Below are 25,004 nucleotides of genomic sequence, written 5' to 3' on the forward strand. Positions count from 1 at the left end.
AGCAAGGTTTCTTGGCATCCACTTTCACGGGCTCCAGCCACGCGGGTCACTGAAGCATCTGTGAAGCTTCGCAACTCTATTCCCACTTCCCGTTGCTCCGAGTACCCCAGTCTTGACCGGAAACGCTTTGACTGCTGGGCAAACGCGTAAAAGAGGAGTTCGGGATGTACAATGATCACATGCTGCGTCCTTGCTGCGTGGGATCAAGAGGTTGCCTGCAGACACTTCACCGATCAATTCACATAACACCCGCAAGTCTATTATTCGGCGACGGTTGAACCTCCCTACACATGTTCCCCAGAAATAGGAGTATTTGGGGTCAAATGAGCAGTGAAACCATCCTCGAGCTAGAGCAAGCATAACCGGTACTTTCATTTACAACCTCGACCTCATCTAACGGCCCGACAGACCTAATGATTATTATGGTTAAAATCAAGAATTTTCCGAGCACTCTATGATGTATCGGCCTCGGCCCTCAGCAGCAACATCGGATTTCACACAGGGGAGTTACGTTTGACTACAACATCGCTACCAAAACTCTGAGGTCCCACAGTCAAATGTAACCCCGATGCATCGTGCCTGCGAGATATCCAAGCTTTAGAGATGGAGTCTTTGCGCAAATTGCCGCCGCCCATCAACGCGTCTGAGCGGGCAATCACGGAGAATGGCTAGAACGGATGTAGTTAAAGACCTCAGTCCCCATTGAAAAAGATTAACCCCCACATTCCTGACAAGGTTGGACCCTTTCCTGCGTAACGCTGAATCCAGCGCCGATAAACTCCGTTACATCACCAACGTTGATCCAAGCCGTCATAGTTCGTCGTCGCAGAAGAGAGCGTTCGGTAGATCTGCAAGTCGTGGGGCAATTGACCCGTAGGGCCGTCGTGGAGCCGGCCACGCGTCTACTTCAACTTCGACCCGGCTTTGGGCCCGGAGTCTTCCCGTAGATCGCTGTACCTGCAGGACGTGGCTAGTTCGGATATCTTGTTTGGCTGGATAATAAATTGGAATTTTGATATCCCTTGAGAAGCTTCTCCGAAGACTTCCGGCGATGGCTTCGCTTTGCAGTTCGGAGGCTCTCCGAGCGTGATGCATAGCATGCAATTTGACGATCCAAGGATGAGTAACGACGGACTCAGAATATCCACTGCGTCATTTTGTATTATTCGAAGAATGTTGAGATTTTGGGTGGCTGAGGCCTCGGCGGCTTGGGATGTTGCTGCTCGGAAGTCGAGGCGAGACCGAGAACGAGAACGAGACTAAGGGGGAGAAACAAACACCGTACATCGCGATGAAGATATATAGGTTGGAGAACATCTCATCAAGCTGATTAATTTGGGAGACAAGCGAGAAATTCAATAAAGCAACCGCTCGACCTTCTTCAATACCATCACGATGCGCGCAACCACTCTCCTTGCCTCGGGCCTTGCCCAAAGCGCTCTTGCAGCAAGAGTCTTCCTCAACGAACCTGATACTGGCATCGAACAGGCTCTTCCGGACCTCCAGCCAGGAGAGCTGCCCAGTCTGGATGCGATGATCGGTCTGCCGGATTTCGAATTCGCTGCGAGAAACTATCTGCCTATCAAGAACTACACCTACTACAGAAACGGAGCAGCGGGCGAGTGGTCGTACCGGAATAACCTCGAGGTGTATCAACGGTATCGCTTCAACCCGCGCGTGATGGTTGACATTACAAACGTCGAGAACACGCTCCCGTATGTGCACAGTCTCTCTGCTCTTAACCATATCGATCGGCTGACAAGACCTTCATGGGAAAAGAACCACCATTTTGGGACACAACTTCTCTGCCCCTTTCTTCATCGGACCTGCTGCTCGCGGCGATTTGGGTCATCCCTTGGCCGAGCTCAACCTCATCCGAGCGGCAGCTGCGGAGAACATTCTCTACGTGGTCAGTATTTGACAGCCAGCAGGCTCATGAGGCTGACACTAATGTCCTACAGCCATCTCTCCTGTCGTCGAAGTCGATGGAAGACATCGCCGCCGCCAAGGCGAATGGACAAGTTCACTTCCAGCAAGTAAGTGCCGCAGCGAACTTCGTCTTTGTTCGACAGCTGTTTAACCTCAACGAAACAGCTTTATCTCCAGGATAACATGACGGAGACCCAGAAGGTCCTTGATCGAATTGAGATGGCTGGCGCCAAAGCCATCGGCTTCAGTGTCGACTCCGCTGCCGACGGAAATCGTCACCGTGCTGCTCGCTTCGACGTTGGCTCCGCTGACTCTGGCTGGTCTCTCATCACTGTAAGTTGCACGCCGCTTGACCCTTGTCTGAGTGCTCGCTGACATATCCCAGTGGGATGTTTACCACCAGCTCACAAACATGACTTCCCTTCCCATCGTTCTCAAGGGAGTCATGAGCGTCGAAGATGCCCAGGCGGCCATTGAGCATGGTGTTCCGGGTATTTGGCTGTCCAACCACGGCGGCCGTCAGCTCGATGGTGCCCCTTCGGCCTTGGAGGTTGCCCTTGACATCTACAACACCGATCCCGGGATTTTCAACAAGATCGAAGTCTACGCTGATGGCGGCGTTCGCTATGGGGCGGATGTTTTGAAGCTGCTGTCCCTCGGCGTTAAGGCTGTTGGCCTTTCCCGCTCTTTCATGTTCGCCAATGTTTACGGCCAAGAAGGCGTTGAAAAGGCCATACAAATCATGAAGCACGAGATTGCGATTGATGCTGGCAACTTGGGCGTCGGCGATTTGAAGAAGATTGATCCCAGCTACGTGAGTATCACCAAGACATCACCATTTGGGCGGGCCAAGTCCTTGCTGACAAACTTTACAGGTCAAGTGGACGCCTGATCACTGGCAGGGTTAGAGTTGCATCCGAAATGCACTCCACCCATGAAGTCTAGAGCTACTAGAGATACAACCGGTGCAAACCGTCAGACGGGGATTTAGAGGGTTTGAATGAAGACGAAACAGAATACACTTGAGTTCAATGTTAATGTTACAATACAAACAGTGGCCGCTTTACAGCCATTTACATAGATAACCTTCTTCACTGAAACGAATGCAAATACACTTCCTCGTGACGAAGCGACTATCGTTGGCACTGTCGGATCACTGGGCAGGAAATGCCAATCATGTACGAATCCCTCGGATGCAGGAAGAACAGGTCTCCAATTCACATAACCGGCAGAATTCGGATCCCGTGTGATAATGGTGACAAGAATGCAACTATTTCTTCTCGCGTTTGGAGATGCTCGTTTCGAGAGAAACAGCCTTCTCCGCCCTGTCACCGACCAAAATCGCCCCGCCTACGGTTCCGTCGGCAATTACCTTGCTAATTTCCTTCCCGATGGAGTCGTTTATGTTGACAGAGCTCGCAATAATGACCCATGGGGCATTGAGTTCATTACGACATCATCAGACTTCCTTACCTCCACCATATTCGAAGTTCTGGCTACGTGGTTCAGTTCGTGCTGACTGGTCATGAGAACCCTGTACCCTCCGATCTGGTGAAGGCGAGTCATCGATATATCAATCGAGTCAAGAGTTTCATGGCGCGGCGGGGAATTGGTTTTGTTGTTTTCCAGTCAGACACCTTCTGACCAACAACATGGCCAAACTGAAACAACTAGAAGAACCAGCCGGGAAGTTCAATCTTGCACGGCCATTGTACCATGGTCTACCACCATCCCCATTGCAGGATCACATCGACGCAAGATGTCAAAGACTATGAAACAAGACGGATACGGATAATAATACGGCAAGTTTAATCAACATGAAGCAATAATAGAAAGGCAATATACACAACAGTGTTGAACGCTTTGGCAAGAAACAACGAACCGCGGAAGCATGGAACAAGTCTACGGAATGGGATGGATGCAGATCATGGTGAGGCTAGCGAACGCCCTGTCGGGACAAGAATAGTATAGAAGAGAACCCTGGAATGCAAGGATGCAGTATGTTTTGGACTCAACGGCCGTATTACGGAAACACATGTACAAGAAGGCTCCAAACAAGGAGCCATCCAACATGAAGCTCTCTTCACATCTCGTCACACTAGTCAAAATGCTATATCCTGGTAGTCGTTGGTGATGATTAACCAGAACCTTCCTCTGGTGAGGCAACGCCATCTGATGACCTCGGCACCAATTCCCACCCGGACCCAATCAGTAAGCCCCGTCACGAACCGCACACCCCTTCAGCATCCAGAGTTGGACCTTCCCAAAACTTCTTTTCTGCCCGGGCAATCAAGTAACATCGCTTCTGCATTGCGTTCATGCTGACGCGAACATACGCGAATAGCCTTTGAGACGAACGGAACGCCAAGATGGGAAGCCACATTCCCCAACGTAGGTCTCCGCGTGGCGACAGAGGGCCCCCAGAGTATTTCCAGGACGTCATCTTTTCTTCCATCGATATGCCGTCTCATTCAGAATAGTCCCAAAAATTACTTTGCTCTATCAATAGCCAAGTTCTTGGGCTGCGTGGTTGTTCATGCAATCACACAGACGGCCACCCACAAACTCTAACTCTGCTCACTCTGAATGACCGCTCTGGGCTGCAATCCAAGACCTCCGCACAGCACCGCCGCGACACATCTGCGCAATGATCTGCGCAACCTCACTCTTCACGGTTCAAATATCGCCCCTTTTGATAACAGGAAGGTTGAGCCCTTCAATCCACGTCATGAGGGTGTGCAAAGCGTGCTGAAAAAGACGATGTTCAACCGCTGCCGGGATCGACGGCAATTCAACAGACTTAGCCGCTCAGATCCCATCCCTGTCAGCGACTAGTGTTCGTTGGGTCTCGCACGTCCAATTAAGCTTGAAGCTGGTTTGCTCTGGTACATGCTTAAAAGCCGCGGTTGGGCGAAATAAGGTTGTTTGTTACAGATTTGCTCACGGGTAGAATTTCCTTGCTGATGGGGTTCTTGGGAAGCCATGCGGGACATCATGTCATTGAATTGCGTGTCGGATGCTCCCGAGGAGTTACTCCTCAATTTTCGCCCCAATGATGAGGTGAGCTGAGTTTGGCGTGGCCGTTGAAAGTTCGCGAGGGGTTCCCAATAGGGCGCCGATTGCTGGGGACGTCCCCGCGATGGTGTTGAAATCGCGGAAATGTTTTAGTCAAGTACCGAGTGAGTGGTTTACGAGTGGTTCGGAATGTCGCTATGTTTCAAAGCCAGTCAAGATCCCGAAGCCATCGTTTCCCATTACCTGTCAAGGCTAGGACTATCGTGTACTAGAAACACCGGGGACAAAGTCAGTGTTTGAGTCACGTCTCTCGGATCGATCGTCCAAAAACCAGGCCGACGCTTTTCAGGCGGACTCGGAGAAATAATGCAGCTATTATTACCACCATACCTGTCAGAAAACATCAGATAGCCAGGACGCCCAAGTACTTTGGTCAGTCCATCCACTACTCTGATCCCTACCTTACCCTGATCAGCTGCCAAAGAGACATTATTTTGACCCCGCAAAGATTTGAAGCTCGGGTCAACATGATGTGCGAACCTATAGCATGGAACACCTGGAACGGGCGCAGATGTCTGGGCATTCTTCATGATTGCCCAAATCTGCCTCCTATGTGTATAGAGTTTGAGGCAGACGTCTTTTGAGGTCTGTACATCAGGAAAGTTTATTTTCAGAATTTCCTGATTATCTGCCAACGTTGTTTTCTTGCTGAGTTCGGTTCGAGATCAACTAGGTCCCCGTGGGCTTGATTGAGGGGAGATGCCTGGGTAGATGTTGGCATGAATGAGACATGATCGGGATATGTTCACGGCAAGGATGAAGTAGATGAGGATATTTGTGTGATTACGGAAGTGTATAAGAAGGTCTGATATCCTCCTCAAATATCCATCTTTGTCCCCAGATCAGACATTCAGTCAGCTCGATTACGCAATACCTTTATCGCACTGAACCACTCTCAATATGCCTACCCTCTCTTGGAAACAGGCCCTTCTTGGCCTGCTCCTATTGGAGCCACTGGCAGCTGGACTTGCCGTTCCTTCTAAGCCTGATATGATGGACCCAGAGGATCACCTCGGTATCAAGGCACGACGAAATGATCCTTCAGTTCACGTTCCAGACGCAAGCGTTTGGGTTCGAGACCGTTGCCCTGATGACGACGACGGGCCTGGCCGTGGTGAGTGTCGTCCACAACAACCAACAAGGCTTCACAGAGAGCTAATCCAGACCTTCACAGGCGGACGGCCACCCAGACCGCCACAGTTGCGTGCTCGTGACTGTAACCCGCCCAGACCTCCTGATGATGGTGGTATGTTAGGAACTCAAGACCAACCGGGAAGCTTTCTGGCTAATGATTGGCGTGAAGGACGACGTCCACCTAAGCCTGAGGACGGTCCCGATGGCGATCGAGGTAAGTGTACACAAGTACCCGTATCGCTTGGTCGAAGCTTACAATGACTGTGAAGGTCGAAACCCCCCTAGGCCTCCTCAGAAGAGGGATGGCGTCGATGATGGACGTAAGTGAAGCAGAGAATAATACTAATCTTGTAAACTGTTTAACAACAGTGTGCAGCTCGACCGCAACAAACGCCGCCGCCGCCGCCGCCGCCCCCGAATCCACCTAACCCACCTCCTAATCCGCCTCCGCTGCCGCCACCTCCACCAAACCCCCCTCCACCGCCCCCAAACCCGCCGCCGCCTCCTCCACCACCGCCCCCGGTGCCACCAGGCCCACCTCCTCCGGGACCCCCTCCTCCGCCGCCGCCTCGCGCTCGGGACATTGACCACCGTGAGTGGCCGAGTAACACGGTCAAGCTGTGATTTTGACTGACGTGAAACTTCCATAGATCCCGGGATGTAAAAGAGGAGTTTCGGAATCGGTGGGGATCGAAGGCGGGGGTTGTTGGAGGGAGGCGAGAGGATTGGGAAGGTTGTTATGTCTTCTATTTTGAGAGTGACAACATTCGTTTGGTTAGTACTTTGGACGGTTGTGATTTAGTCCGATCTATTAGCTCAGGTCTTATTTGAATTGAGTTCATGCTTTGGGGGAAAATGTGCCTTCATGTTTTTGATCAGGTTGTTGTACATTTTCCAGCTGGTGATCATGTAGCAACTGGCCGCTAACTGTCGAGTTAGCTAACGTACTCAGTCGATTGGTTACTAATCTTTCGGTGGTGACCGCGGCGTGTTGTGTAATACGGCCCTTCATGCCGATGGGATAATCTGGTTTCGGAGCCGACAGCAGACGTCCAATCATTTCATCCCTTCACCACATTGGTGACGGTCAGGGGTTCCATGTCTTCAACAACCCCGCAAACCAGTCTATGAAACATCAACAGCTGAATTGGTCTCCTCCACAGCTATTGGGGTGGCATCGAAGGCCTCATCGGGCTGTATTCGGAACAAAAGCGCGCCCGGACCACGGCATCAGATTAGATGTGAAGGGCCGGCAGATAATCTGAAGCCATCATCAACCATACTCAGCCTCAAGAACAAGCTTCCCATCCTAGCCGTGATCCCGAGTTACACCCGTCGCCGCGTGACGTTGCATTCCGTCCCCGTACGAAGCGCGGGATCTGAAGAAGAGAGACACAGGGGCAGCATCGCCGTCGAATGGCGAATTGGAGAGCTCTGCGGGGGTACGAACACTGAAACCACTTCGACTCTTCTAAGCACTTCTCGCCGTCCGAATTGATAAGTTACTGTCTGATAAAGGTAGGGATGAGTAACGGCAATTTATTTTCGGAGCTAAAACAAGCTTTATGTGGTCCACAATTCGTTCATCATCCCTAGCCAGCTGAAGTGTGAAACATTTGATCATGGCCTTCCACTGCCCTCAGCTTTTCTTCATAAAGCTGCGACAGAGACAATTGAAGGATGCTGTCAAATGATCATCAGCATACTGCCATATCTCTCCTAGTCGAGGGGTACTGCTCGTAGGCATTCTGTTACAGTCTGTGATCAGGTCAGCAGCCGGTCTGCGAAACTCTATCCGAAATTCCGATCGCCTAACGACGAACGACGAGGGACATCGAGTGGAGTGTTCAGCATACCACATAGACAACAAAGAAGATCGGAACCTGAATCTCCAATCTGAATAATGTCTGTAATCCGCAGAATGGTAGGTATTGGGGTCTTTTGCCCAACGTTTCCCGGGGTCCTATCAAATACTGACATATCCCTGAAGCCAGTCCCAAGAAACGAGCGTTCACCGGACTTTCAGCTTCTAGCTCGCCAGGATGATCCGAATGAGAAAGATGATGACTGCGATGATGACGATGATGAGAAAAGATGCAGCACAAGAACACATAGACAAAGCACATCCTCTTCGACTTCATCTGCTAGCCAGCCTTCCTCGACACCAACAAACCCACAAATCAGTAGCTCAGTCATTCCAACTTCCACACCGCAGGCTGCTACACCAACGTTAACGCAAACAACTCAATCGACCGTGCCTGTAGCCTCTGAGCCCTCTTCGGCACCTCAGACGCCACCGACATCGACTGCTCCCGTTGTAGTGATACCAACAACATCCCTCGAGACGAGTATTGTACCACTACCAACAGCACAAAGCTCAGCTCCATCCGCCCCGACGTCGTCAGCAGCAGCGGCTCCGGAGACAAGCACAGCACCTCCGCCAACGCAGGCAGCAAACTCAAATAATGCAGGGCGGACGGCTGGCATCGTCGTTCTCATCGTTGGTGAGTCAGGCCCGTATCTCGACACACAAATGAAGCCATGACTAACCGTCATCACACTCAGCATTCTTCGCTTTCTTCGCCGGAATCTTCTTCTTTCGCAGGTTGCGAGCCCGACGTAAGCGCCGAACAGCAGAGAAGGCAAAATCAGTAATGGGCTCATCCGGACCTCCAATAACTCCGCCATCACCTCTTCCTCGACCGTCAATGGATCTACCCCCGCTGACCTCGCACCCTCCGATGACCTCGCTTCCACCTCCGCCACCCATTCAAGGCTATGGTCGGATTCCCGCACAATCATCAAATACAGCAAGCTCATCGATGTACAGCAACACGGGTGTTGTAGGGAACCGACCAACACGTCACACACGCGCCGTCTCCCAAGTGTCACCAACTCAATCAGCGCAATTCACGCGTACAGAGGAGGTCCCACGAGACGAGAAGCCTCAGGCGGCGTTCGGAATACCGATCTCAGTCTGCCATCAACCGCAGGGCCAGAAACGCAGAGATGGCTCGAGCTAGGGTTGATAGCTGGCCTCCTCCACCATACATAGGCACCAAGCAGCCACGGGCAACGTCATTGAAGGGGTTGATGACAAGGTCGAAGCCAGCGACATCGGCCTCTGAGTCTCTGTCGCCGACATCATTCCCAGGCCGACGAACGTATTCAAGTACATCCAAAGAGTCGCTGATATTGCCCTGGAGAAGCTCAATGGAGTCGGATATTTCGAGTCTCTCGAGCGGCTGGGGTGATGGACCTGTTTTACCGACTCCTGTTCTTGTCAACGATAAACCGATGTCGAGTCATAAGATCTCGATCCCAACTATAAGGAAAACCGAGAGTGGCAAAATTGTGGTCGTCCCGGGAGAAGTGGTCTAGATTTTGAACGGTCGGATGTGGGCTTTCTCTCAGAACCTACCATAAGTAACCCGAAGATTTTCGTAGTGGGTAGCGATAGCGAACGGCAATACACTTCTCGTAGAACCAGAAGTTCCCTTGCTTCGTAAAGTGTCAGAAATGTCACCACATCTCGACGGAAAAGATTGAATTCACTCCGGGGGATATGCATCGTCCGAAGAAAAGCTTTGGAAAGCACGACAGTTGTCTGAGATCCGGACCTTGTAAATTTCAGATATAAACATTGAGTAACCCATCTACTGCCGCCGTGCCAAAGCAACATGACTGAAAGCCCATCTTGGGCGACGTAATAAGGTCAAGCTGAGCATGCTTCGCCTCAGAGTTCAATCCAAGACCTCCAAGACTACCAAGAACACCAAGATACCAATGGACCAACCAGATGACGGGTTGGTCGTGGACGCGTCAACCTTGCATTAACCCGTGCCCCCAGCCAGAATCGGCGAACCGGCTTGCTGACGTCGTAGCGCAGTTGCCAAGGAGTGGGGATATCGCCTATCAACACGAGCGTGATATCTTTTATCAAGAATCCGTCAACGCGATGGGCAAGGCAAAGTGAACCTACAGCCAGGATTCCGCTCCGCTGTGTACCATGCGAGCCTTGGCCCAACGCTTGGCAAAGCAACGGGACCGTTGAACCAATCATTTTTGTCTCGCAATCCCTACTTCCAAGCCACATCTTGGGAGACTTTTCAGCTTCCGGAAGGTCCTTATCACTCGAAGAGCATCCAAGACACTTGGCTGTCATGGTCGCGTGCGTCCGTCGCCCGGGGCTGACAAGCCCGATCTAATGCTCTCAATCTCCTGCGGGAAATATCTTGCCCAAAGGCGCAATTCTCGGAGAAGGGATGTCGGCAGGACGTTGTCTTGGTAGATGTACTTGCAGTAGATAAGATAGACGTGCATGCCACTCTCGAACGTGATTACGATTCTTCTCCAAATTTTCGCAAAAGCCTTAGTTCTTTCTGATAATTAATCAACCATCGGACGTTCATTCAATAAAACGCCTCCAGCATCGCAGCAGGCATTAAGCTCAATTTGGCTGGTAGTCTGTGGACACAACCCAAAGGTCGCCACGAAGGGTCGCCATCATGGTCAACTTCGGATCAAAGCTGTATCATTTCATATCGCCGTCAGCAAATAAGGGCGAAGACGGTCGCGATGTTTGGGGCTCCCGACTTTCCTTCATCTTCGCCGCGATGGGCGGGGCTGTCGGCCTAGGAAACCTTCTGCGCTTCCCATCAATCGTCTACAACAATCATGGCCTACAGTTCTTCATCCCATACCTCATTTCGCTCCTCTGTCTCGCCATCCCGACTTTACTCCTCGAGATAGCCATCGGTCAGGCATATCGGGGTGGCTGTGTATTGGCGTGGCATCATGCTCATCATCGGGCGAAAGGAGTCGGATTTGGTGTTGTATACATTGGCTACGCTGTGTGCGTCTACTATGTCCCTATTATCGCCTGGATCATGTCCTACTTCCGCCACTCGTTCATCAGTCCTCTCCCTTGGACCGGGAGGAATGAAGACTTTTTCTACGGCGATGTCCTCCAAAATGTGGACCCTATCGCAGGCAACTTGACTGCTGATGGATCGGCCGTTCAAGACTATTCAGAATATCCAGGCATGGGTATGAACACTGAGATTACACTTTGGAACCTATTTACCTGGTTCATCGTCTGGCTCTGCATGTACAAAGGTGTAGGCCTGATGGGTCGCGTCGTGTACTTCACCATGGCAATGCCAATCATTCTCATGATTGTGCTTATCGGACGAGGCTGCTCTTTGCCCAATGCAATCGACGGCATCCGTATCTACTGGACCGAGTGGCATGGAAGCAAGCTGGCCTCAGGTACGATCTGGCAAGAGGCTTGTGGTCAGGTCTTCTTTTCTACAGGAATTGGCATGGGATACTACACCTCTTTCGCCTCGTACAACCAGAAGTACTCCAACGCCGTACAAGACGCCCTTATCATTTGCATCTGCAACTCCTTAATCGAGATCCTGGGCTCCTTGTCCGTCTTCGGTGTCGTCGGCTACCTCGGAATGCACCCGGATACTGGCGACAGACTTAATACCTTTGTCGTTGGCTTTCTTACATACCCAGAGGCCATTGCCGAGATGCCGGGCGCCAACTTTTGGGGCGTGCTTTTCTTCGCAACTCTCTTCATCCTCGGTCTAGGCTCTGCATTCGCCCTCCTCGAGACCCTTGTCACTATGGTCTGCGACACGGATTGGGGCCAGAAGTACCCTCGCCCTTACGTGTCAACCGGCATTATCATCGTCTCATTTCTGATTTCACTACCGTTTTGCACCGAATTCGGGTACTTTCTAGTCGACGCAGCCGATACCTGGATCAACTACCTTGCCCTCTTTTGGATAGTATGGTGCGAGGCTGTGTGCGCCACAACTCTTTACCGATATCGCGATGTCGTCGATCAGTGTGGCCTAATCTCGTGGTCTCTCTACAACATATTTGGCTACATCGGAGGCACCGTAATAGGACTCATTGTCGCTCATGCCGTGTCTCCCCAAGCGGGTGCTGGCGTTGGATTTGGCATGTTCATAGCTGGAACGGTCGCTGCCGTGGCTTTCGCCAAAGACCCTGGAGCCTATTGTCCCAAGTTTTTCAACAAAAACGGTATGATGCGCAAGTTCTGGTATCTTACTTCGTATTCGGTACATACAATCCACACTATGAAATATACGCCGATAAAGCTGACCGTTTTCCTTAGGGTAATCAACTCCGGCGTGATCTTAATGCCACAATTGTTACCGGTAGCCAGTGGAAGATCCCTGCCATCTGGGGCTTCGTCCTCAAATACAATACTGCACCTATCGTCTCAATCATCTTTTCCTTCGCGTATCCAAACTTTTACGCCAAGAATCGCATGGATCCTCTCCACATTGCTGGCTTCACGTTCATGCATATCGTGTTGGTCGCAACGCTTGTGGGACTTATCATGCCCCGCTGGTTCAATGTGCTTGTTCCAAAGGCTAAGGTGATGGAAGGAATATACCCTATTGCGCCGGGCGTCATCTTCTCTAGGGCTAATGCGGCGGGGACACTCGACATTGACGGGGTGCCTCAGTCAACTGGAGGCTATCAGGACTATGCAGGCAGAAACATGGAACAAAGTACCCGAGTCAATGATGGTAGCGACGAAAAGGTGGTAGATGAGCGCCAACAAGTTGACCGATCTTTGTCTCAGAGATTGAGATGAGGAACGACGACTCATGTTATTTCAAGCGCACAAGAATGGCGTGAAGTCGGTCAGCTTACGTACATTAGAATATGATTCAACGTATATGCTATTGCTATCGTAGTTGGTGACAATGAGTCACCTAGGTATATGTTGCAATTATTAAAAGCCGTTCTAGATCCTGGTGCTAGTATGATGATTGGATGGCAGTTCTTGTCCTTACACAGTAGGTAGACTGTTGGCTGCCAAAATGGAGGTCCACATGCCGGGATGTTAGGATGATTCATTTCAGCTCATGTCACCTCATAGCCTACTTCATGAAATTATCATTTGCTACTGGTATAATGGCTCCTCCAGGGTTTATGTATCAACAATGACTCACCGATGATAAAATAAGACTCACTATTTGCAATTCTCTTCGACGGGATGGCGGGGCGGTCACAAGTGCTCCCAGTGGTGTCAAGTTCGTGCTTGTAAAGCTTTGTAGATAATGTCGTTGCAGTTCCCATCATTGAAAAGCACTATTTAATTATTTAGTGTAAAATATGTTTCTGTGAAAGACCGTATGTTCGCGTGTGTTTCCTCTCTATCGCCGCCACATACACAAAGAAACATTGAATGCAAACCAATCCCGGTAAGAGACTCCATACATTTAATTCACAACGACATTTGACTGCATGATGAACAAAGTTTTGCCGAACGGAGTTTCTCGTAATGCGAGACCATGAAGACCGTGATAGTCGACATTGCCTGAAGTCACGACTTACATAATTCTGCTGATCAACTTATTATCTGATTGTCAAGGCTGATTTCTTCCTAGTCTTTTCCATGATGATTTCCAAATCTCGTTCAGACGACATGAAGAAAAGCTAATGGAGCTGAGAAACGTCCCCCTCTGCGTGTCTTACGTTTTGAGTTGAACGCCAACCCAAAATCTGTCATTCATAGTTCAGACCCGTCTCGTTTCTTGACAAAGTCCGTCTCGAATGACAAGCCGGCTTCCTTGCGCAAGATTCCATACATTGACGATGAATCCAATGGCCGGCCCTGTGCATCTGAGAATTCTTTGGCTTCTTGCAGGTGTTTCAGGGCAACCTCAGCGACTTCTAGTCGAGTACCAGATTTTCCAGCACAGTCGATCCCGTGTCCAACATCTTTCAATGCGAGTCCAAGATCGGACCACGGTCTTTGGCCTTGTGCGGGGAGGTAAGCACCGGTTGTCAAACGTTTGGACATTGACAATGCGAGAGGGCCATATTGCTGCTCAATCAGAGCTTCCATAGCCTCGCTCCCAAGGCCGGTCTTTTCGGCAAACACGTGGGCCTCTGCAACAAGCTCCATCATTCCAGCGGTGACGAAATTTCTAAAAAAGGTCAGCATGCAGCCCCCATTCTCGAAGGATGATTATCCTACCCGGCGGTCTTCATCATGCTGGACTTTTGAACATCCTCGCCGAGGCGAATCACCCCTCGCCCCATTACTCCAACGATGAACGGGTTGATGGCGTCGACTGCATCATTCGGACCAGCAATGATCCAGAGCAATTTCCCCTCCGCAGCAACAGGGCTTGCACCGAAGACTGGGGCCGCAATGAACTTGGCCTTCTTTTCCAAGAGACGTTCTCGGGCTTTGGCTGATGAAAGAGGGTGGACAGTTGAGGTATCAACGATAATTTTGTCGGCCAGATCTTCGGGAGACACGTTTCCAAGGATGGCATCCAGCATCGTCTCAAGGGCAGCATCATCGCTGAGAGACATGAATATTATGTCTGAGTTGGTCAAGAGTTGTTTGATGTCGGGCCGCGGGATTCCCCCGATGGTCTCGAGCCGTTCACCTCGAGACATTGTGCGATTGTAGTACTGTAGACTTGGTGCGCCATTTTGTACCAGGTGCTTCTGTAAGTTGACAGCCATACCAATGCCCATGGATCCGAGACCTGCAGTAAGTCAGGAATCAGCCATAAACGTCTCGCCGCATCAGGTATCTGAGGTAGGTTGATGCCTCGTCAGCGGTCGGAGGAACCTACCAATCCACCCCAGGTGCGGGTGCGGGGTCGACGAAACGGAAGTGGTCGCCATGGTCGCTAGATCACGCAATTCAATTCCAATTTATCCGCGGTAAATGAGAAGAGTATGGAAGATCTGAATCTGAAGTGAGACTCCGTAATCGTGAAAGAGACAGCACTAAAATGTGAGTCAGATTCACACCGGCAACTATGAGCCAACTGTTGACGAACCCGGCGGCCCCACTTCGGCCTCTAGTCCGTCGGCGCTGACATCCGAATTTCCAGTGCTCCGCTGTCGGCTGCCTGGTGATCGGGAAGAGTTTAAATCATTACCGAAAAGCTGGGAACATCATCACGTGCATATCAGCGATATCAGAGTAAACCTAGATTGATACCTTACAGAGAATATCACTATAATTGGCATGACGCCCAGCCCCTTCATGCACCTCATGAGACTGATCTAATAATGTAAGCAGAGGCGCAACGTGACAGTGTTTGAAGGACCAACAACATCTTTGCCGATGGTAAATCACCCAACAAGACTGCTGTGGTTTCAGCAGCAACGCATGTGAATGTGCTCAACGAGTCGGGCCATTGGATACGATCTTACTGGTTTCCGTTCTCTTCGCGATGGCCATCTTCTTTGCAGGAAAGATTTTGCGACCTTCCTCTACGACAGCAAGCCAACCTACCTTGCGTGGTGATGATGACGAAGAATGTGGTTGTTTCGATGAATGCATTCAACATGGACGAAAAGTATCGAGCGATTTAGAAAATGGACGGGGTACTGTACGAAAACCCTGCAGACTGCCTGGTCCTGGATCCAGCGTCATCAGTGGAATGACCTCATATATGTTTTCTCGTAGATCATGACTCAGCTCTTTGCTGCCCATTAAGACTTGTAAGCCAGCGCAAAGGAGTCTAAAATCGCGAGACTGAAAAGAAACGAGAGTGAGGAAAACATCAGCGCTAGGTCGTCTAGCTCTTGCTGCACATGCACATGCTTCAAATCCTACATCCAATCATAAGGCTTTCGTGACTCGCAACTTTTACTTGGTATTGCATTCCATCTTAAAACTGAGGGGATCTACCATATCATCACCTCAAATTGGCTCTAATATTACTTCGACGGTTACCAGAACCAGTTCCAGCTCGAGCCTCCGCGTCCTCTGAGTGCTGGCCTTGAGCATAGCAGCCTGCCGCCCAACCGTTGGTGACAAGGTCTTTCTGGCTATCGTCATCCTCCACAGGCATGACGTTCATCTCGATTGATCTGTGAACCTGGATCTCCATCTTGTTGCTGTCCTTCCCGCTCTGCGAGAAGTTCCCCGTTCGCTTGTCGAAGCTTCGTAGAGGAAGGTTTCCGGTCGTGCTACGTCCGTAAGGATTCTTTGAATACTTCTTGTATGTCCCAAGCTTCGGGATGATCTTGATGAAAAGAGCCTTGAGTGCAGGCACTGATGCGCAAATAATGGCGATGTTGATCTCAAGACCAGACCAGACAGCAATGTCTACACCAACGACTACGGACTGTCAGAAGTTTTATATTGCAAGAGACATCCGAGAGGAGAACTCACGTGGCTGTTGATCTATAGGTGCTGAGCCGTGCACATACAACGAATGAAGCCTCACGATGGCCACAATGGCAGCGCTATCAGATATGTGTTAGCCGACCCATATTCAACATTTATCGTCACGATGGATAACTCACAAGGCGCCGCAAGTAAACACTCCGATAAGCACAAGCTTCGCGCGGAAAGTTACTTGCAGATTCTTGAGCCACGGGATTGGTATGAAGAGGATGATGAGGTCGTTGACAATATTGAACCCAGCAATGGCGTAGTTCAGGACTGAACGCTCGATGCAACCTCCCTCAATTGAGTCATCCCAGTATTTTGCCACGGGCCAGCAAGTGAAAATTGTTGTGCCCAGGCAGAACATTGCATACGCGCCGAGCCATGCAATCAACCCGGTGATAATTCTCTTGGCTCCGTCGGTTCGAAAGATTCGGCGATATTGAAAGAGAATCGAGAACTTGACGCAGAGCTGGGTGAAGTTGTACAACACTACGGTCGCATAGAGAGCTCGAAGGAATTCGACCAGTTCCTCGAGGCCGATAGCGTCGCCAAGTCCCCATTTGATTTCTGCAGAACATGAGTTAGCCATAATCATGACGGACATCGAGGCTGACAATACTTACGTTGAATGATCGTTACCAGATAACCGATAGTACCGATCTTTGTGTCACACCTGGCGTTAACTCTGAGCCGGGCCAGAATCCTGGAAGTTCCGCGAAATGAGGACTCACAAAAGCGACTATCATCAACATATCGTCAGCCCCAACATTCTTGACGAGAACAGCGCGCGTGTATGTCCTCATCCCAACTACCAAGGCCGCCATGGTAGTGAAGAAAAACGACGAAAAGACCAAGCCATAGTTCCGAGGCACAATCGGCACGCCTCCAACGTCCCACATCTTGAGCCAACTCCAGCAGGTTACGAAGATATCTTCCTCGTCCGGTCTTCGATTACAACAGTTGCAGCACGGACGAACAAACAAGTGCCAACATCTCCACAGAATGATGACAGGCAAACTTCGGAATCAAGTAGAAAGCAAACAAACCAGGAACCGGGAAAGACAGCAGAACCTCCAATGTAAGAGGCAGGGGCAATCCGGCCGCGTAATGTACATTAGGTAACGCAGCAGTGCAGTTCTCGCACCGGCGCACTATCACTATGGGAAAACCATTCACCTTTTCCACGAACATGCAGCTTTCAGTCACACTGCCCCTGACAATGGGGGCCGCGGGATGTGTTCATCAGGAGGATTCCTTGCATCTCGTATGCATCCTACCGGAGCTGGTTTTGCCCATTGCGGCCTCTTTGCCATCACTTCATCTTACAAAGTTTTATTGACTCGGTTGGAGATGGTGCTGAACTTGGAACATCGAACCAGCGGTTATCACACGCTTCATGTGGCAAGGGAGCCGGACCAGTCTGCCGCCAAGTCCTTCGAGAAAATTTCAAATCAGCACATCTAGACTCGAACGCCGCACTGTTGCGCCGTGTTGCAAGCCCACATCCCGCAGATTCATGATGTCGGATGAATCATCGTACACAGTGTGGCGGATTCTGGATTTATACTGAGAGTAGGGGCAGGCATGTTGCGACGGGTGAGCCCCGTAATACAGGTGGGAAAAATCAAGGGTCTGGTGAATTCTCTTGACGCTGGCGAGATTAGGCCTTGTCGACATGTGAACAAGCGCTGTCACATGGAGACTGGCGTGGATCTCCTACATCCTTCGCGCTTCGATCAGTGGACCAGATCTGAATCTCTTGGTACTAAGAGCCATCTCACTAGTTGCTGATCTTACTGTTACTCATATACCTTGGAGAATAAAGACCGAATATTGGCTGAGAAAAGCTTCTAGTGGTAATCGTAAACAGTCAATCGGGAAAGAAAAATATTCATTGATATTGGTCCCAGATAATGTTTGGGTTGGCATGTGGCAATTGTAACTCAGAATTTCCTGCTGCAGAACAATCCGTCCTGTCACAGTTTAGCGAGGAAGCCCGATGCCAAACGAGAATCCAAAAAGAAACGTAACAACCACGCCATCGTTTTCTTCATGCATCAATCAACACAATAGCCGAGGCGTTCAGGCGCTGGGAAAGGTGCAACATACGGCGCAGCAGGTAGACTGGCACTGAATCTGCCGCTGGCTTTTTTAGGCAAAATCTCAAAGTCTTTCACCCTGGAACCAACCGAATCCCACTATCACGAAATAAGTTGATACCCTCCTCCATCATAAGATAACTCTTGCTTTTCGTCTCCAGCAACATACCCGCGGGGAGGACTGGAGTTGGCGTTGAATCTTACCCCGGCTCCAACAACATTTTGCCCGTCATCACATTGACGGATCACCCGCGATTGGTTCGATCCTCCTCTGCCACCTTCGCGTTTAGTGACAAAAATTTCGCAAGCTTCCTGTTCGGCGATGGGAATCCGGGCTAAACAAGCCCGGCGGAGAAACCCTACAGCGGTACGAGAAGCAGGGGTTCAGACCGGTCCCTTGCCGTGCTAGTGCCAACGACTTTGACCGGTGTGTGGAGTGTGGGAGGACGCCCGGTGTCAACCTTGGCAGACATGCTTATCTCGACTTTGCAGCACACCTTTTGGTGCGCGTTGCTCGGAGAGGGTGTGTTCATTACCGACGGGACGTGAAGCCGCGCGCCGAGAATGGTGGTTTAGGACGGAGAAAGCCTTCGAAGGAGCCTTGGCTGTTTAGAAAAGCCGAAGATGGTATGTACTGTGAAACCACAGCACGAGTCAAGAATCGCCAAATCTTCAAGAGTGGCTCAAAAAGGGCTCATGAGAAATTGAGAATGAATGTGGACGTTTGTGTTTTGAATTAGATGTATAATCTACATGTTCTAACCCTGAGGGATATGTAAGTGGGAATTCGAAAAAAAACATTTGACAACCCGATCCACAAGCACGTCAAGCTGCATAGGTAGTAATGGCTGCTGGTTTTATGCGCTGACACTGTACACGCTAGCTTCCTCCTTCTCGAGGGGTGCATCAATGTGGTTGTTAAACTCCTTCTTGGGATCAAAAAGGAAAGCAGCAGCTGGATAATTGTCAGTCAAGTGGCCATGACAGTGATATTCAGAGGCTAGAGACTCACCAATAATGGCGACAGCAACAAAGCAAGCTGCAGCAATCCAGACTTTCTGGAACGAAGAAACATAAGTGCCGAGAAGAGCGTTTGCTGCCTTGTCGATGATTGTGGGAGTGATGCCTGGAATACTCTCGAGAATCTCGTTGTCGTGAGCGGTAAGACCACCGATGAGCATGCCCAAGTTCTCCGGGTTAAATTTGGAGGGGATCACAGCCTTCGCGATGTTCTCAGGCATGTGACTCATGCTATCGTTGAAGATGACATTGTAAATGGCAATTCCGATCGTGCCACCAAGGGACCGAACGCTGATGATGAGACCACTGGCGATGGCGATCAACTCGGGTGGGATGCAAAGCTGAGCGGCGGTGATCAGAGTCGTCAGGGTCATGCCGAGGGCAAAACCAAGGAGGACAGGGTAGAACCAGACGGGATTGCTGGAGTCTTGGTTCGTGGTCGCCATGCAGGCGAAAAAGACGACGAAGATGACGAACGCGCCAACAGTCACCCAGCGCAAGCGATGAGTCCTGGCGCAGTACCAACCGCAAAGGACTGAGCCGATCATAGATGCGATAGACATCAGAGCGTAGCGGGTGCCGACGAGGACCGCATCGGTCTCATACAGAACGCTAACCTGAAAGGCAAAGTAGGTGTTGGCAGCAAAGAAAGCAACTCCCTCCGCAAACACGCAAAACATGACGATGGAAAAGTTGCGATTTTTGGTGAAAAGGCCATGATGGAACATGCCGTCTTTCTTGAACCAGGTCTCATAGACAACCATCATCAGAGCGAGAGCAACCCCCACGGCGAAGGTCGCAGAGACGTGGGGATCGGACCATTCATAGGGGTTCTTGGACCACGACAGACCCAAGCAAAACAGTACAAGGCCGGAAGCCAAGAAGAAGTAGCCAACCCAATCCAACTTTGCAAGCTTCTCCGTCAAAGTGAGACTTTTCTGAAGAGGGCGGAGAGGAGGATTGTAGACGGCAATGCATAGGATGGCAGACACGGCGTATAGAGCCAAAGCCATGTAGAAGTAGGATCGGAACCCATCAGATGCCGGGTTGTTGGTTCTGTTGAAGGCCCCGCCCACCAGTAGACCGAGAATGCTGCCGAGGCCATTTGAGATCATGTCGGATGCCTGTCCATAAGCGCGCCACTTGCGAGGCAGTACCTCTGAAGATACTGTATGAAGCAGAGGCTGGGCGCCGAAGGCCACGCCGATGATGCAGAACCCAGCAATGCACATCTCGATACTCGTTGAGCGGGCGACGATAATAGAGCCAATCGCGCCAAAGAAGGTCGGGATGACGATGAACCATTTGCGACCCCAGTAATCCGCAGCTTGTGAGAAAATGGGTCCGAGAACGACGGTCATGATGGTGATAACTGCCGAGAGCCAACTCGTCTTATCTGTGGCACCAAAGTGACCCGCGATGGTTTGACCTTGCTGTAAGACATCTCACGTCAGTTGTCGTTGCATTGGTGTGAGGGGTAGTAGATGTTGTGCAACTTACAGCACCAGCGCCAATAAGACTGAATAGTTGCGCGAAGTAGATCAAAGCCACTGCAGAAACAGCCAGGAAAGTCTTCGCGTGAAGTTTAGGCCCGGGCTCATCGGAAACCTGGCTGCCATCTGATGATCCGGGGGCAGACTTCTCAGCGCTATCGACGATGACAGCGTCGTCGGTTGGCTTCTCCGCCATGTTGGTATTATCTGCCGACATGTCTGCCAGAGATCGCGGGAAAGGACGGCTGCGATGAAGTTCGGATCACCGCATAGATACGCGAGAGAAGTGGACGAGAAACAAAGCTCAGTCAAAGTGACTGGCTGGACGAAAAGATTGTTTAGAGAGGTGCAGATCAATGAGAAAAGAAACGGCGGCACAGCCAAAAGGGAGGTCGAAGTACTAATACGCACCGCTCCGAGATGATCGGCAGTCTGTGTTCGCAGGGAGTTCGGACGTCCGTGGGCATGTTTTTTCAAAGACATCTGGGACGGACGGATCAACACGTCTAAAACTCTTGGTTCGTCGCCTATTGCATGATCTGGGGAACCCTCCCGCCGGCCGATGTAGGACTTGACCACTGGTTCCATTAGCGATGTACACTGACCTGTGAACCTGGGAAGAAGACGTTGGTGCATGGCGCATCGCAGTTCCACGTGTGGTCTGGCCCTGAGAATATCGTCTCAGGTATTTCAAGGGGTACTCCGTGTGGTGACACTGTGGTAGCCATCGCCCGTTGGAGAAACTGGAATGACCAGGATATGTACACGTAAGAGGCACAGCACCCGGATGAAGGTTCGAAAGGGCTATGAATCCCGTAGCAACATTTTTTCTCTACCATCAGATCTCCAACAAGCTCACTGCTCAGACACATCCAGATTGTACTTTTATTCAATCTTCAGTGCAAGCAAGACCCATAACACGCCATCTAAAGTCCTCCAACATTAACGATCAACCATTGTGCCTTTCTTCAGGACATCCCACAGCAGAACTGACTCGAGCGGGTGTGTGTACAAGGATCGGCCCGCTGGTGCTTGGCTCCCCGAGACCCCTGAATTGACGGAAAGGGCGCACGGCCTCAACGTTATTAGGCGGATCTCGACCCATGAAAAGGCCTCGGCGCTGAAGAACATGCCAGAGATGATATGTTTCTGGCCAGATTCACTTTTAGCGTGCAGAAGGGGAGCTGGGGTAACGCTAACTCTGTTCCTGACAGTTTTCAACGACAGGCAGAATGTAGTTCGTCGTTCCATGTTTGCTCGTCGGTGGTGAAGAATAAAAAGAAGACTGCGTTGCGGGGGAAAACCGAGAATCCCCACTGGAGTTCTGCACGAAATCGGAACTCGGACATGACGTTCCCTAACATGCAGCTATCACCGATAGGCCGCAGCGATTTGTTGACTCAAATTCACTGGCTGCATGTGAAACGCGTAACTTGCGTTCTTCTCATACACCACAGCCTACCAGTGAGCAAAATTTGCCTCCATGTTCGATATTTAGGGCGGGCGTGGAGCTCAAACAAGCGAACACCCATTCCACATAGCCATGTCCAATAGGGACCCCAAGCGAGATATCCGGCCTGTCGCCGCTGTGGGACTCATTTTGACAAACCTGGTTCTGGTCCTGGAATAGCGCAGGTGTCCGGTCTGGAGCTTGCAGAACAGCTTGACCAACAAATACGCACGGGATGCCGGCGGAAGACTTCGAGCCTCATCTCTTGCCTTTCTTGAGTTAGGCCGTCTTGCCGCCCCCTTGCATGGCCGCATAGAACGATTAACGCCAGTTCAGGAACCGAAATGGCCCGAAGAGCCCAAGATACGCTTCGGAACAATATCCCGCCCACATTACTGAACATTGAACCAACACGAGCGACAGCCGTGAACACTCTGGCCAGTCGGAACGAATTAGCACCGTCGTATCGGCGAGCTTCCTAAAGCTGCCATCCCTGGGGATTCTGGATCCTGAACTTTTCCAGGTTGACAGCGAGAACTCCTTCCACACCTTTGAGAAGTTCCCGTAATTACCACCAATAGCCTCGTTCTGCGAGATCCATGCCCCCATGAAAGAGCTGGTTGCCTTCAATTTTCTCGCGCTTTTGGTGGAGCAAACGGAGATACAACCCCTAGCTGACGAAGCATACATCCGTGGCTCTTGATGTTGCGTACTCTCCTCGCTCCGTCGGTTGTGAGGAGAGATGATCCCCCCTTCATTTTCATCCCAAGAACCATCGCAAACTCACGCACGACCTCATTTGCCTCGGAAAGCCACCAATTGCGTAAGGTGACTGTTAGACGCCGTCTTCATATTTCCTTCCCTTCATCATCACCCAGCCATGCTTGACATCGTCATTATCGGAGCAGGCATCGCGGGCCTCTCCGCCGGAATCTCGCTTCGCCGCGCGGGCCACAAGGTGCACATCTACGAGCGATCCGCGATGAACAACGAAGTGGGCGCCGCCATACACGTCCCTCCCAATGTCGCACGCTTCCTTGTCCGCTGGGGTCTCGACCCCGAGGCCGCTGGCTTCGTCAAAGCTGGCCCGATCGAGTTCAAGGACCCTGTGACCCAGGCGACCACGATGGCCATGTCGCATGCCCAGAACTACGAGCGTTACGGCGCCGATCTGTGGTACGCGCATCGCGTCGATCTGCACGACGCTCTGAAACAGAAGGCGACGGACCCGCTGGGGCCGGGCACTCCCGTGACGATCCATCTCAAGTCATGGGCTGTTGAATACGTGAGCTCCCCGTTGTGTTCCTGCTGAGCTGCTGTAAATGTGTACTGCGGCTTTTCGCTCCACAATAGACTTACATGTACGCCTTATAGAACCCCAAAGTTCCATCGGTGCTGCTGAACGACGGTGAAAAGATAACAGCGGACTTGGTCATTGGCGCTGATGGAGTTCACTCCATTGCCAGCGAGACTGTGCTTGGCAGGAAAAACCCTCCCGTTCCTGCGGGTCATTACAACTGCTGCTACCGTTTCCTGATCCCAAAGGACGTTCTCGAACAAGACGAGGAGACCAGAATTTTCAACGAGAACTCGGACAACCTTATCCGCCTCTACCCTGACCACGCGACGAGTCGACGACTTGTCTCCTACCCATGCCGCAAGTAAGTATGCAACCCAGTGGGATCAGAACATTAGGTCTGATGTTATAGGAACACTATCCATAACTTCGTCGGACTTTTCTACGATGAAGACATGAAGTCGGTAACCAAGGAGGGTGAGTGAATCGACAAAGACTTGCGCTGCTCTGTGACATTAACCACGCTGTATCGCCTCAGACTATCATGCCGACTTCGACAAGAATGTCGCGCTTGAGCGATTCGACGGATTCCACCCTGGTCTCAAGGCTGTTATCAAGTGAGTCTTCCAATCAAGGATGTTAACTAAATTTTCGTACTAAATCAAAGACAGCAAAGCAACAGAGATCAAGAGATGGCCGCTGCTGTACCGCGCTCCTCTGCCAACATGGCGCAAGGGCAAGTTGGCCCTGGCTGGAGATGCGGCGCACCCAATGCTACCTCGTGAGTTTGATCATACCTTTCTTTTGCAGGCTCCTACTGACAAGTCGAAGATCAGGGTCAAGGCGGCGCCCAGGGAATCGAGGACGGTGTTGCTCTCGGCATCATTTTCTCCAATGCCACAGATTCCTCTCAGATCGAGGAGCGGATGGCACTATACGAGAAGCTCCGCCGCGGTCGTGCTAGTGCCATTCAAATTCTCAGTAACGTGGGTATTGATGAGGCGCACAAGGTCAAGAAGGATCTCATGGATTTCTTGAACGAGGAAGACATTCCTAGTGAGTCGAGGTTATGATCCTGGAAGAAAGCGCCACTGACCATGGAACAGCGGACCACCGTGAAATCATGTCTTTCACTTACAGTTACGACGTCATCCAGGAGGCTACCGAGGTCATGAAGGAGTTTGATCATGACTTCGCATTGCCCCCGAACTTCTTCGATTACATGGAGAAGACAGAAGCCGAGAGTAGCTCGGTTAAGCTTGAGACACAAGTTCGATTCAATGCCCAGCCTATCGTAGCATGA

The 25,004-nt window shown here is 50.9% G+C and overlaps 7 protein-coding genes across 7 annotated transcripts; 4 read left to right on the top strand and 3 right to left on the bottom strand.

Annotated features, from left to right (window-relative positions):
• Positions 1 to 1,395: 1,395 nt before the first annotated feature.
• Positions 1,396 to 2,837, top strand: CGCA056_v008848 (Cytochrome b2; the record flags this gene model as incomplete). The annotated part of the gene is made up of 6 exons (XM_037324095.1): positions 1,396 to 1,715; positions 1,780 to 1,909; positions 1,962 to 2,036; positions 2,095 to 2,262; positions 2,315 to 2,743; positions 2,805 to 2,837. 6 exons carry the CDS (start codon positions 1,396 to 1,398, stop codon positions 2,835 to 2,837), a joined length of 1,155 nt encoding a protein of 384 aa, XP_037178187.1.
• A 3,067-nt stretch (positions 2,838 to 5,904) lies between these two features.
• On the top strand, positions 5,905 to 6,802 carry CGCA056_v008849 (uncharacterized protein; the record flags this gene model as incomplete). Its single annotated transcript, XM_037324096.1, has 6 exons — positions 5,905 to 6,118; positions 6,179 to 6,250; positions 6,308 to 6,352; positions 6,408 to 6,458; positions 6,515 to 6,730; positions 6,789 to 6,802. The coding sequence occupies 6 exons, from the start codon at positions 5,905 to 5,907 to the stop codon at positions 6,800 to 6,802; spliced, it is 612 nt and encodes a 203-aa protein (XP_037178186.1).
• A 3,844-nt stretch (positions 6,803 to 10,646) lies between these two features.
• On the top strand, positions 10,647 to 12,781 carry Slc6a1 (Sodium- and chloride-dependent GABA transporter 1; the record flags this gene model as incomplete). Its single annotated transcript, XM_037324097.1, has 3 exons — positions 10,647 to 10,896; positions 10,957 to 12,236; positions 12,293 to 12,781. 3 exons carry the CDS (start codon positions 10,647 to 10,649, stop codon positions 12,779 to 12,781), a joined length of 2,019 nt encoding a protein of 672 aa, XP_037177746.1.
• A 921-nt stretch (positions 12,782 to 13,702) lies between these two features.
• Positions 13,703 to 14,838, bottom strand: yfjR-3 (putative oxidoreductase YfjR; the record flags this gene model as incomplete). The annotated part of the gene is made up of 3 exons (XM_037324098.1): positions 13,703 to 14,123; positions 14,174 to 14,696; positions 14,787 to 14,838. 3 exons carry the CDS (start codon positions 14,836 to 14,838, stop codon positions 13,703 to 13,705), a joined length of 996 nt encoding a protein of 331 aa, XP_037177747.1.
• Positions 14,839 to 15,863: 1,025 nt separating this feature from the next.
• CGCA056_v008852 (Satratoxin biosynthesis SC1 cluster protein 4) lies at positions 15,864 to 17,241 on the bottom strand (the record flags this gene model as incomplete). Its single annotated transcript, XM_037324099.1, has 5 exons — positions 15,864 to 16,288; positions 16,343 to 16,416; positions 16,477 to 16,909; positions 16,966 to 17,002; positions 17,074 to 17,241. The coding sequence occupies 5 exons, from the start codon at positions 17,239 to 17,241 to the stop codon at positions 15,864 to 15,866; spliced, it is 1,137 nt and encodes a 378-aa protein (XP_037177748.1).
• A 2,057-nt stretch (positions 17,242 to 19,298) lies between these two features.
• CGCA056_v008853 (Trichothecene efflux pump TRI12) lies at positions 19,299 to 21,150 on the bottom strand (the record flags this gene model as incomplete). Its single annotated transcript, XM_037324100.1, has 3 exons — positions 19,299 to 19,396; positions 19,454 to 20,894; positions 20,962 to 21,150. 3 exons carry the CDS (start codon positions 21,148 to 21,150, stop codon positions 19,299 to 19,301), a joined length of 1,728 nt encoding a protein of 575 aa, XP_037177749.1.
• Positions 21,151 to 23,284: 2,134 nt separating this feature from the next.
• CGCA056_v008854 (FAD-dependent monooxygenase OpS4) lies at positions 23,285 to 25,004 on the top strand (the record flags this gene model as incomplete). The annotated part of the gene is made up of 7 exons (XM_037324101.1): positions 23,285 to 23,689; positions 23,779 to 24,065; positions 24,114 to 24,178; positions 24,240 to 24,318; positions 24,373 to 24,482; positions 24,533 to 24,757; positions 24,808 to 25,004. The coding sequence occupies 7 exons, from the start codon at positions 23,285 to 23,287 to the stop codon at positions 25,002 to 25,004; spliced, it is 1,368 nt and encodes a 455-aa protein (XP_037177742.1).

The sequence above is a fragment of the Colletotrichum aenigma genome, assembly GCF_013390185.1.
Source record: "Colletotrichum aenigma strain Cg56 chromosome Unknown KSG_Cg56_contig05, whole genome shotgun sequence".
Lineage (NCBI taxonomy): Eukaryota > Fungi > Ascomycota > Sordariomycetes > Glomerellales > Glomerellaceae > Colletotrichum > Colletotrichum aenigma.